Source organism: Canis lupus, chromosome 28 (genome assembly GCF_011100685.1).
Source record: "Canis lupus familiaris isolate Mischka breed German Shepherd chromosome 28, alternate assembly UU_Cfam_GSD_1.0, whole genome shotgun sequence".
NCBI classification, from domain to species: domain Eukaryota; kingdom Metazoa; phylum Chordata; class Mammalia; order Carnivora; family Canidae; genus Canis; species Canis lupus.
In genome coordinates, this window is record NC_049249.1 from 7,840,631 (window position 1) to 7,853,379 (window position 12,749).

The 12,749-nt window shown below is 40.7% G+C and overlaps 1 protein-coding gene across 3 annotated transcripts in view; it reads right to left on the bottom strand.

Annotated features, from left to right (window-relative positions):
- The window catches only part of MYOF (myoferlin), a 142,265-nt gene that overhangs the window by 58,585 nt on the left and 70,931 nt on the right, over nt 1–12,749 (bottom strand). For all 3 annotated transcript variants that reach the window (XR_005380428.1, XM_038578205.1, XM_038578204.1), the window contains exons 19-22: nt 11,917–12,033; nt 3,847–4,024; nt 2,341–2,465; nt 70–176 (exon numbers count right to left, since the gene is read on the bottom strand). Coding sequence is in view for 2 of the 3 variants with exons in the window: in XM_038578205.1 (XP_038434133.1) it covers nt 70–176; nt 2,341–2,465; nt 3,847–4,024; nt 11,917–12,033 (527 nt within the window). In the remaining variant the exon portion in view is untranslated. The remainder of the gene's footprint in view (nt 1–69; nt 177–2,340; nt 2,466–3,846; nt 4,025–11,916; nt 12,034–12,749) is intronic.

A 12,749-nucleotide genomic window follows, 5' to 3' on the forward strand; every position in this document is an offset into this window, starting at 1 on the left:
TTTTAGTGTTTCAGTTTTGGGGAGGAAAGCATGACTGGGAATTCTGAGATAGGAACAAGATCACTGTACCTTGTATCTTCTATAACTTCATCGATCAGCTTCAACCATATTTCAGCCAACTGGTTTGCAGGAACTTTACCTTGCATCCCTGATTTCAGAGCCTCTAAGTTCAATTGCTGGAGAGTTTGGAAAGAGGAAATAATTGGTAGTTATGCATCATGCCATTAAACCCAGTAAAGGTTTAATGCTTATCCTCAAGAAAAAATAATGCATAAAAGGCTTAACAGAAAAACCAAAGAGTTTATTTTTTTACATTTAAAAATAAATGCTCACGGTAGCTTAGCACTATTTACATGTCTTCAAAATGCAGTCAATGCTGACATGTACAAGTAGTAGGACAATCTTTCATATACCTTTGACTTTTGAAACCATGTAAATATTTTGAAACCATGTGTTCAAGAAATAAATAAAGCCAACAAAGATGGGGGAAGGAACCCCAACATGGAATATAAAACAGAAACAAATGACCTATATTATAGATGAATAACATAATTGCACTAAACTAACCCAAATAGCTTTTGAACACAATGTTTTGATGATATACTCTCAGTTTGAAGAAAAGAAAGAACCACGAACATATCAAACTCCAAATCTGTTTGTTTTTCACAGGGGTTTATCTATGGATTTTAGGATCAAATACATGAACAAATGAGGTTTCTCACTGTTGGAGAAAGGAGTTACAAATATAGAAATAGGGAAGACTAAAATAAACCTAGGATATTAGAGTATTATTGGAGTAATCCCTATAAATTCATTGCTTTCCGTATATTGATCGATCTAGAAATAAATTGACATGTGAGTGTGTGTGTGTGTGTGTGTTTACATCTACCCACTGAGAAGGTGAGAAGGCCTGGAAGCAAAGGCAACCAAATAGTCATCAGCATTCTAAAACCCAGACCTTGGTTTTCACATCCTATTACACTAAAAGGAAATAGAATTCCTTGGGAAAATGGCAATTTGGGCTCGGACAGGTAAGTGCAAGAAGAGCCTAGCATATCCTGTTGTGTCACTTTGAGCATATGCTGACTGAGAGACAGAGAAAGTGCCCTCCATGATTAGCAAAAGTCCCCATCATGGGGAATCACCAGCCTGTCCAGATGAACATGGAATATAGACAGCCCGATCAAGGCTGATGAATAAGGCTGAAGAGCACCCAAAACATAATCAGGATAGAGGGGTGATCAATTTTTCACTAATTCCCTCAAGACAGAAGCCTGGAAGTTAATACCAAAACTAGAGTGCGTATCAGTTACAACTTTATTACGTGAACAATTATGCTTAAGTTAGCTTAAACCTACAATACTCCTTCAATATTGTCTTTATAACATAAAATGGTATTTTTAGATTTTGCTGTGAACTCTTAGATCAGGTATATTCCAGGACCCCCACACATGTTGGTCCTGCCCTAACAGAGGTTAGATGTTAGAAAAAGTTAATACTAATGGAATTTGGAAATCAACACTCTAAGAACAGATGGATTTTATCAGTACCCGATAGAAGTAATTTAGTATCTTTGACTTAGAAATATCCCAACCATGTGCCCCTTCTTCTCCTCATCAATGTCAACTAGATGGAGAATTGCAGATACCACATCTATGCAGTTTCTACCAGAGAGGACACCCAACTTCCAAACAAAGTCCTCTAGTTTACAAAAAGAGTATAAAATGTCAGGCTCTGGTTCCTCTGAGCCCATCTGTTCCCACAGTGGAGATTTTACTCCTCTAGCAGTAAAGCTCTAAGGGCTGCATGTTTCTATTGTAACAAACCATTCTCCACATCACACCTTTTTGTGGCAGAAACTGGTGGTTGTCTTGGATATCCCTGCCTCAATGTCCACCCCAACTTCCTCAGTGACAGGGCTTTTCTCTGGCCATATGTCAACTCAAGCTTAAGACTGCATTTCCTAATTCCTTTATAGTAAGATGTGGGTGTGTGACTGGATTCTGCCTAATGGAAAATGAGTAGAAAGCAAGTGTGTCATCTACTTCCCCATTCTCTTTCCATCGGGCTGGAAGGTAGGTATAATGATGAGCCACCTCAACCATGCAGACAATGACAACTCCTCAGTGATGGGAGAGCAACAAGTGGGGAGGAGTCTGGGTCCCCCATAGCACTGAACCTCTATACCAACTGTGGAACACCTACCTCAACTGTTACTAAAGAAATAGCTTGTATCTTGCTTATCGTTATATTCCGAGGTCTTAGGTTAGAGGGTCTAGCATACAACTAGCACATAATTTACTGTCTGGTGGGAAGGACACCTAGAAAAGATGGACTTACCAGCCGTTCTGCCATGGTTAGGAGAGTGTTCACTGCATCCAGGCGATGACTGATGTCCTCCCAGTATGAAGTCAGGGTAACAACCGGCTTTGTGTGGGCCCAAGGCAAGTAATAATAGTAGTTCCCTGGTATAGGACATTGAGAGTCAGTGAACACTGGACACCTAAACATGTTTATGAAGAGATGTGCAAACTGGGCTACTGATCAATCTGTATACTCGGGGAATGGTTTGGGGTAATTTGGTGTTTAAATTTTATTTGAGGGCAGCCCTGGTGGCTCAGCGGTTTAGCACTGCCTTCAGCCCAGGGCATGATCCTGGAGACCCAGGATCGAGTCCGAAGTCAGGCTCCCTGTGTGGAGCCTGCTTCTTCCTCTGCCTGTGTCTCTGCCTCTCTGCCTCTCTTTGTGTGTGTGTCTCTCATGAATAAATAAATAAAATCTTTAAAAAAATTTTTTATTTGAAGTAACTGAGGAATAGTTGTTTTGAAAATCTCTCTAAAATACCCTCCTAAACTGAACACACCAGTTTTAGGACCTTGTAGTGGTTCGGGATCATGTGTCTGAACATCACTAATGATCATATAACACGGCCGCAGAATATACAGGGAGAAGAGGAGGCTAGATTGTATGGGTCTGTACCTGCAAAGTGCTGCTCTAAATAAACATTTTTGCCAGAATTGGGGCAAGAAAATAAAAGGATTTTGGATATGTGGGGTTTTGTATTACTGAGAGCCTTATAATGGTTAAGAATTATCAGCCAACATTTTCTAGCACATCTTATATTTTAACATTGCTTGTACAGAATTTAGGTAAAAACTATGGCAATACTGTTGGAACATTCCATCAGAATTTCTTTCTCCTCTCTGTATAGTCTTAAACTATTTGTTGATACCATCAACAAGAGCATTCTCATACTCTGCTTTCTACTATGACTTATTTTATACACTAGAATGCAAACTCCTTAAAAGCAGGGACTGTTTATCATCCACCTTTGTTCAAATACAGCTATTCAATCCACACAGCAATTTGGGAGAAGAGGCTAAAACTGAAGGTTACAATTAAGTGATATCGCTAAGGTCATAGTGTTGGCGAGTCACAGAATGAAGACCAGAAGCTGGATTTTCCAGCTTTCCTGAGCCAAAGTCTTGTGCACTTTCACTACTCAGTCTAAGAGCAGTTAGGGGCTTGGTCAAGTGGAGTTGGGCAGAGCAGGAGCTGATTTGGGGATCTCAGAGTTCAGCAAGTTGCCGTCTTTTGATTTTATAAGACAGAGCCAGTGTGAAAGTTGGACATGGGAAGGGGTATAGGGTTCAGACCCTGGCAATGGACCTGCGACTTCTTGGGTTTGACCAGTCTTGAAGATGCTTGGACTCCAGCCACCTCTCTTCCCCATTCCACCTTTTCTTCTCACAAAGCATATGCTGAACATAATGGCTGCTAGTGGAAGAATATGCTGGGTGCACCCACTGTAAATGCATAAGGAGAGATGGTTAGAGTGACTCTTACCATCAAATACGGCACGGCTGTATTGAGTGGTTGATGCCAAAGGCTTACAAGTCGTGTCAAACTTGTTGCCATAGTTCCCAATGCTGACTTCAAACTGAATGGCCTCGCCAACATCTTGCAACATGGTGGCCGAATGGAACACGGCAGACAGGCTATACTTCCGCCTTCGTTGGTATTTCTAGAAAGTTTGAGCAGACACGAGGCTCAGTGAGACTTCTTTTGCTTTTATTTATATGTGAGTTTCTAGCAGGTGTAATTCTAAACCTAACAATTAGTGTTGCATTATATACCAGTAGAAAATGTTCATAAAGTTAGCAGTTTCTCTTGTACTCATTCAAGTGGGCAAAGATAGAAGTACCAGGATGTTCACTACAGTGTTTACTGAAATAGAGAATAGATGAAAACAATACAAATGTCTATCAATAGGTCACTGGTTAAACAAAATTACGTTACATCCATAGAATGGGATAAAGGGTTCACCTAAAAATGTCTTTTTTTCCATGTTAGCATATATGGGTCTACCTTAAAAAAAACTACTGGTTTACTGTGTATGTGTGTATGTAGGTATGTGCGTATGTGTGTGTGTGGGTGGGTGGGTGTGTGAGGTTGGGAGCTGATCATAGGGTCAACAATGACCACACTGAGGATCTTTCAGCCTAGCAGAAATGACCATGGGCCCTTCTGGCCTTCCTTCATCTGGGCACATAAAATCTCTTGAATCCACCTGCCCCAAATCCTTGCTCAGATGGCATGTCTCCTTCTTTGTGGATCATATCTCCACTGATCTTTGGGTACTTTGCCTTCTTTAGCCATATGGAGCCATACATTGGTTTAAACTGCTGTGTTTCATTATGTTCTAGGCATTCTTCCACTTAATATTGTCTGCATCTAAAGTCTTTCCAGATCCCTGTTGGCACCCAGGCTCTGTAGACACTTGCAAAACTTGGGGGTGAGACTATAGTGGTTATTATACTGTAGCTACATTGGCTACATGTTTCACTAGAGAACTTGTGGAGATCCATGAGTGATAATACTCAAATTGTTTGACAAATTCTCACCATAGCAAGTTTGTCCTGAAAGCCCATAGAGAAAGAACTTCTAGATCTATAGTCCTTCAATTTGAGATTTGGAGGCCACATTGCTATCAAACTTTGGCACAGGATGACTTTTTTTGTTGTTGGATTTGCCTTTTTGCATTCCTACCTTGCTACCAATTTGAGGACCATAATCTAAGTAGCAAAGTAATGACATTTTCATCTCTAGGAAGCTAACAAAAATTATTTGATCCCTGTAGGATATTTATTAGCTGATTTTCCTTTCTTTTGCTTTTCATCATACCATGGCCTTTATTCTATTAAATGAATCACAATCACAGATAGATCTTCGACCTTGTATAAGAGTGTGTTTACGGAAGTACTTAGACAATAGTTTCAAAAACATTTTTTTTCTTAAATTGTGGTAAAACACACATAACATAAAATTTACCATCTAAACCATGTTTAAGTGTACAGTTCGGTGGCATTAGGGGCATTCATGCTACCATGTTACCATTACCACCATCCATCCACAGAAGTCTTCCAATCTTACAGAATTGAAACTCTGTACCCATTAAACCTCAACTCCCCATTCCTACCTACTTTCTGTTTCCATGAATTTGACTGCTCTGGGTATCTCATGTACACAAAACATGTAACTGACAGATACAAAACAGTATCTGTCCTTTTGTGACTGGCTTATTTCACTTAGTGTAATGTCCTCAAGGTTTAGCCATGTTGCAACACATGTTAATTTCCTCCCTCTTTTAAGACTGAATAATTCTGCACTGTATTGTTGAAAGATAAACAGGTATATTAAAATTTTCAAGATTTTATTTGAGCAAACATATTGGATTGGGCAGTGACAAAGCAGAAGTGGCTCTGAGTGCTCTACTTACAAGAGCTAGGGGAAAGACTTCTACAGAGCAAATGTGGAGGAAGACAAGGAAATTATTTGATTGGCTATAGCTTAAGTGGTTGCATTATTTGAGAAAGCCTAGATGGTTATTTGCTATTCACTGCCCTTTAGTTTTGATTTTTTAAAATAAATTTTATTAATTTATTGGAGATAGGAGAGAGAGAGAGAGCAAGCGAGCATGAGCAGGGAGAGAGGCAGAGGGAGAAACAGACTCCCCACTGAGCAAGAAGCCAGATGAGAGCCTTGATCCCAGGACCCTGAGATCATGACCTGAGCAGAAGGCAGACGCTTAACTGACTGAGCCACCCAGGTGCCCCTGATTTCCTAACCTTCAGGCATTAATAGGTTTACATTCTCGTTTGCTTATATAGGCTGCCAAGGCATTAGAGCCACTTCTGTCTGATGGCGTCCTTGTTTAATAAATTTAGCAGTGTGTATATATTTCATGTTTATCCATTCATCTATTGATGGCTGCTATCAATGGACTGCTTCTACCTTTGGGTTATTGTCAGTAACATTGCTATGAACATGAGTATACAAATATTCATTTGAGTCCCTGCTTTCAATTTTGGGCATATACACAGCAGTGGATTTCTGGATCACATGGTAATTCTATTTTTAACTTCTTGAGGAATGTTTTAAGAACATCTGACAGTAACTTTAGTTTGTTGTCTTGAAGAACTGCAGGACATTCCACTATTACAAAATTTCCATTTCGGTAAAAGGAATTTTTGACATGGTGTCATGGAAACCTCCAATAGGATTTCATCAGAAATCCCTCTGAGTCTCCATCATTTTTGAAAGTCTTTCCAAAACATTGGTTTGAAACCTTAGCTGCATATTGAGTCACCTAGAGGGGCTTTAAAATATACTTATAGCTGGGCCCCACATGCCACAGACTCTGTCTACAACTGTGCATTAAAAAAACGTCCTTACATTAGTTCACTGTCACTTTGGTAGAAAGAATGTTGGAGACTTTTGTTACTTGTCAGGAGTCCCCTTAACTACTCACTAAGTAATAAACTTAATCCTCCTGAATTAGTCATGGTTCAGGAATACTATGGGAATTCTGGGTTTGGTTCAAATTGTGTGAAAATTAGAAAGTAGGGAGTTATTTGTATTAGTCAGAACTTATATATACAGCATAGCTTCTTCTTTGTAAACCATCTGGGATGAAAAAAGAGAAGAGAAAGAGCAAAATATGAAATATAATTTGGGACCAAAGTCAGGGCCCAGAAACAACAATCAACATTTAATCTGGAGCCATCTGCTGATTCAGGGGCTGTAGAGGAGAAATGCCTGAGAAGGCTCTGGAAGGGGTGGGGAATGCCATTTCTGGCTGGGCTGCTTCTGCCTTGCATATGGCCATGATTCTATGAAATCCCCCTGGATTTTCCTGAGCAGAGCTTCAGGCACCTGCAGAAGCCCTAACAGGACCCTCACACTGCAGAGTTGAGCTCTAAGATAATCATTTGGGTTCTGGCCATCATACCTCCCAACAGATCAGCACACACTGTGAGCAAGCTGCTCAAGATGGGGCAGTTCCTTGGACCTTTCTGTCCTACCTTCTGTTCTCAAGAGAGGGGCTAGAAATTGAGTTAATGATCAATCATATTTATGTGATGAAGCCTCCATAAAAATCCCAAAAATACAGGATTCAGAGAGCTTCTGGGTTTGTGAACACATACAGGTGTTGGGAGAATGTTATGCCTGGAAACTCTGAATCCCTTCCACATACCTTGTCTCTTCCATCTGGATGTCCATCTGTAACCTTTATCATATCATCTATAATAAACTGATAAACATTAAGTAAACTGTTTTCCTGAGTTTTGTGAGCTGCTCTAGCAAGTTAATTAGAACCTGAGGAGGAAGTCATAGGAACTTCCAATTTATAGCTGATCGATCAGAACCTGGACTTTCGATTAGCATCTCAAGTGAGGGAGGCACAGTTTTGTGGGACTGAGATCTTAATGTGTCTTTAGGTAGATAGTGTCATAATTGAGTTAAGTTATAGGACACCTAACTGGTGTCGCAGAATTGCTTGGTGTGGAAAAATCCCCGCCCTCCCCCTCATCAGTTGTCAGAAGTGGTGAGAGTGCAGTAGTCCTGGGAGAGTAAAGGAGGAACACAGAGGAGGGAGAAAGAGTTTTTCCTGCTCAGTTGCCAAAGAGCCCTGAGCTGCTTAGAACCAAACCTGGCCTGTTGCTGCAGTTGAGAGACCCTTCGGGAGAAGCCACAGGGCTCAACCTGCACTTCCCTAAGGGATTGGGCAGGTAGAAGAAGATCAAGTGTTGTAATCTCAGCCCTATTCAGATACCTGCTGGCTTCTGGAACCTCTGCCTGGCCACTGAAGGACCCTTGTTTTGTCTTCACCATCTGGGATCTGTTTCTAGACCACCTCCTTCCTACTCCTTCCCAATATTTCTACATGTGACCTAATATCCTTTGGGAGCATTTCATGAGCATGCATTCTGTCTTCTGCTCAATTAGAGCCTCCTTGAATTAGAGTTCTAGACAACTAGAGAATTAGAGAATTAGAGTTCTCCCATTAGTCTGGCCTACATAAGTGCTCAATAATTATTGTTTGAAAAATCACATTCAGATTCTTCTACCACCTGTCCCAGTTGCCACCAAGGTGGCAAGTTGGGCAGTTTACTTTGGCACAGTCTCCTTGTCACTGACCCTTCATGTCCTATGCCTAGTGGTCCCACAGCTACTTTTAAAAGCTGTTACTTGTTACCCCTTCTCAGTATTCTGCTTGATAAAATCATTAATGTTAAATCTAAGAATGGCATTATGGCACCATTGGTATTATAAGTCAAATGGTATTATTTGTGTGTCTGTATACCAGTGGGGATAGGTAGGGGGTTAAGAGTGGAGTGATGAAGAGAGACTTGATAATTTCTTAAAGACTTATCTCCCAAGAGTTACTGTAATAATCTGGCCTTTATAACCACTTGCTTAAGAGGCTGATTCAGGAAAAAAAACAAAACAAAACAAAACAAAACAACAAGACCAAACAAAAATCAATAACAAAAAACTGCCCTAAAATTTTTTATTGGATACATTAATGTAAAAAATTGGGAAAACTGTGACTTAAAAATTCTAAGCAGTTCCTGATTCTAGAAGTAGAGATATGAATTCACATTCAAGGCAAATCATTGCTTTTTTTTAGGAAGATTGCCTGGATAGACCATTAACTATAATATAAAACAAATACCGACCAGGGTTCTTTCACAATTTAAATAACCTGAATTCAACTGTTCTATTTGGTAACATGAACTGGGAAGTACGTGTTTTAGCCAGGACTATGTTCTAATCTAATCTAATCTAATCCAATCTAATCTAATTCCCAACCTAACCTAACCTAATCTAATTCCCTGAGGTTAGACTGATGCTTATAGTTGTTTAAGTTCCTTCCCTAGACTGAGGGTTGGAGAAAGAGGTAATCTATGAAAGAATGTGCAGCACAATATTCTCTTTCGGGGAAGACAAAGGCACTGGCATGAAATCTGTGTGTCTCATGAATAATTGGATTACTCATGTTCCAAACATGCCAGGACTGAGAAATCCAGAATATACTGCTTTGGACTCTAACTTCCTAATATTGTCTTCTTGGGAGTCAATGAACAAGGCCACAGTGCTCTGGGGGAGAAAGGGAGTTTCCTCTAAAGGGAGTGGATATTCTCCTGGTCAATCATACTGAAAGGCATAAATCTCATAACAGGCAGACATGAGACTCCTAGAAGGAAGGAGAAAGCCTGGTTTGGTTGGGAACTCATGGCTGTTAGACATGGACTCTGAGGTGGCCATGTGTACAGGGTAGTGCTGGGGGTAAGGACAGATGGGGAGCTGAGTCCTGCAACAAAGAAGTAGGCTGGAGACAGACAGGGAAACCAACTGTGAGCGATCCAGAAAGCTGGTGTGAGCCCAGGGGCTTTGAAATTAGCCATCTTTAGCAACCACTTTAAGTTACTCATTTCACTGTGTAACCCTACTCTTGTCCCAAACTGGACTTAAAGCTTTTCTAAAGTTGCTATTTGGTTTCTGATGTAATATGGAGAAATAAGAGAAGGGTCTATCCCAGATGAATGGATAAGGAAGATGTGGTATATATACAGTGGAATATTACTCAGCCATCAAAAATGAAGTCTTGCCATTTACAACAACGTGGGCGTAACTAGAGGGTATTATGCTGAGTGAAATAAGTCAATCAGAGAAAGACAATTATCATATGATCTCACTCATATGTGGAATTTAAGAAACAAAGCAGAGGATCCCAGGGGAAGAGAGGGAAAAATAAAACAAGATGAAATCAGAGAGGGAGACAAACCATAAGAGATTCTTAATCATAGGAAACAAACTGAGGGTTGCTGGAGGGAAGGGGGTAGGGGGATGGGGTAAATGGGTGATGGACATTAAGGAGGGCATGTGATATAATGAGCATTGGGTGTTATATAAGACTGATGAATCACTGACCTTTACCTCTGAAACTAATAATACACTATATGTTAATTAACTGAACTTAAATTTTAAAAAAGAGAGAAAGGTCTTTCCCATGCTTGGAATGGAGGGTAAGAGAAGGGAAGCAGCCTGAAGAAGCCTGTTGGGTGGAGGTGTGGAAAATCCAGCAAGGGGCAGAGTGGGCAGAGGGGCATCAGTGAGCTGGCTGCTCTGGCAAAAAATTCAGATTTCTGGAACATGTAAGCTTCAACCTAAGATTCTTAGAAATAGATGGGGGAAGATGTGATATACATATACAAAATGGAATATTATTCAGCCATAAGAAAGAAGGAAATCCTGTCACTTGTGACAACATGGAAGGATCTTGAGGGCATTGTGCTAAGTAAGGTAAGTCAGAGAAAAACAAATCCCATATGGTGTTGTGCATATGTGGAATCTAAAAAAGGCAAACTCATAAAAACAGAGAGTAGAAAGGTGGTTACCAGGGGTTGGGGGAATTGGGAAGATGTTGGTCAAAGTGTACAAACTTGCGGTTAGAAGTTAGATAACTTCTGGGGATCTAATGCAGGGCATAGTGGCTATAGTTAACCACACTGTGTTACAGACTTCAAAATTGCTGAGAGACTGGATCTGAAATGTTCTCACCACAAAAAATTATGTGATGTGATGGAAGTGTTAGCTAACACTATAGTGGTGATCATACTGTAGTATATAAATACACCAAATCATTACACTGTGTACTTTAAACTTACACAGGGCTGTATGTTCATTTATAAAAATATAAATAAACTAGCATAATTTATTTTTAAAACCCCCTAGTAATGGCACAGGATGTGTTGGAAATGATTCAGTGAACAATAGAGACAGGGCTAGTTTAATACTGGGCTATTCATCACATATGTTAACAAATCTGTACTGTATATGCCAAATAATTGACAAGAAAAATGGAGCATTTAACGGTTTCATGATAATAATATTTTGGTATTTATTGCCTGGAGTTAGTAACACTGATATCTGAATTTACTAGGAAAAAACTACATCTGTAGCTCTCTACCACAGGATGATGGGTGTTATGCATAAATTGTCTCCCAAGAGGGGAAAGAGTGGATTTAAAAAAAAGAAGAAGAAAGAAAAGGTTGGGGAGGTGAATTTGGAAGACTTCCTGTTTTCAAGGAAGAATGGGGCTCAGAGCTATTATAATGTGGGCATTAATATAAACATGCCTTCACATGCTGGGAAGCCTGAGATATGCCTACTTCTGAAAGTGGAAATGATTAGTGGTGGGACCTATGCCATTTGGAATGGCTCGTGTGGCAACCTCCCCATGACCACACAATTCCAATTAGCAAATGGGCCATTCAGTTTGGAGGTATCATTAGTCAGTCTCTCCAGTTTTCACTAGGGTATTCACATCACAAAGATGAAGCAAGTCTCGTTACCCCCATCGGACTGTTTTAGATAGATCAAGAGGGTATTAAATAGATCAAGAGGTCCTTGAGCATTCAAGTCTCTCTCCCATTCTGTCAAAGCTGACTCTTCAGTTTCTGGATGTCCCCACTTGTTCAGGCAGGCCAGTACTAGCCATCCCACCACCAATCCTCTAACGTTAATACCCATTTCCATACCAAGCATCATCCACACTTCAACGATTACCTCCACAACCAGCAGGTCATCATTTGAAATAGGCTCAAGCTTTTTGTCTGGTGGTGTCTTTTCAAGAAAAGTGCTTAATTCAACCAAGATTCTGCCTCTGTAGGCAACTCCTTCCCCCTGAAAGGCAACAACACAGGATTATTCCTCTAGGAGTGAACAGCAGCAAAAAGAACTCTGTCTCTCTAGGCAGGCTCATTCAGCTACATTTTTGTGCTTCCTCCCCACGGCCCTAACCTCCAAAATCAGTCAGTCAGTAACTCTCTCAGTTGGATTCAGCTCTCTGGTATCTGAAAGAAAAGTCGGTGATTTCAGGAAGGATCCCCAGAGAGCCAGGGGAGCCGGGACTGGAAGGGGTCCTGGCCATGACTGAGGTCTGGATCCTGAAGGGGTTCCTGGAGGTGGGGGATGAAGAGGAAGGTACTCCAAGTCTCCCTCACCCTATTAAAGTAGTTGTCTGAGTTTATCTGCGACAACTTGGCTCCTTCTCTCCTCTTTTCAGGAAGAGAAGTCTGCCATACTGGCCACCAGGGGAAGTCTCAGAGGAGCCAGGAAATAAAAGAGGAAGATAGTCTGGGTGTGGCTGAGCATGAAGATGAAGAGCGGATACTCCTCCCTCCATACCTAGTAGCGCTGGCAATAGAATTTTCTAGAGAGGAAGGGAAGACTTCCACCTCCACAGTCAGTCCTTTACCCCTCATCCCTCAGCGTTTTATCTCTACCACAGTCCCTTTCTTGGGGTCCTTGAGAGCTGACTCAAAGACATTATTTCTAACGTGTTGGAAAAAGGATTTCCCATCTCTGGGCCTCCATACCCTCATCTGTATAAAATGAAG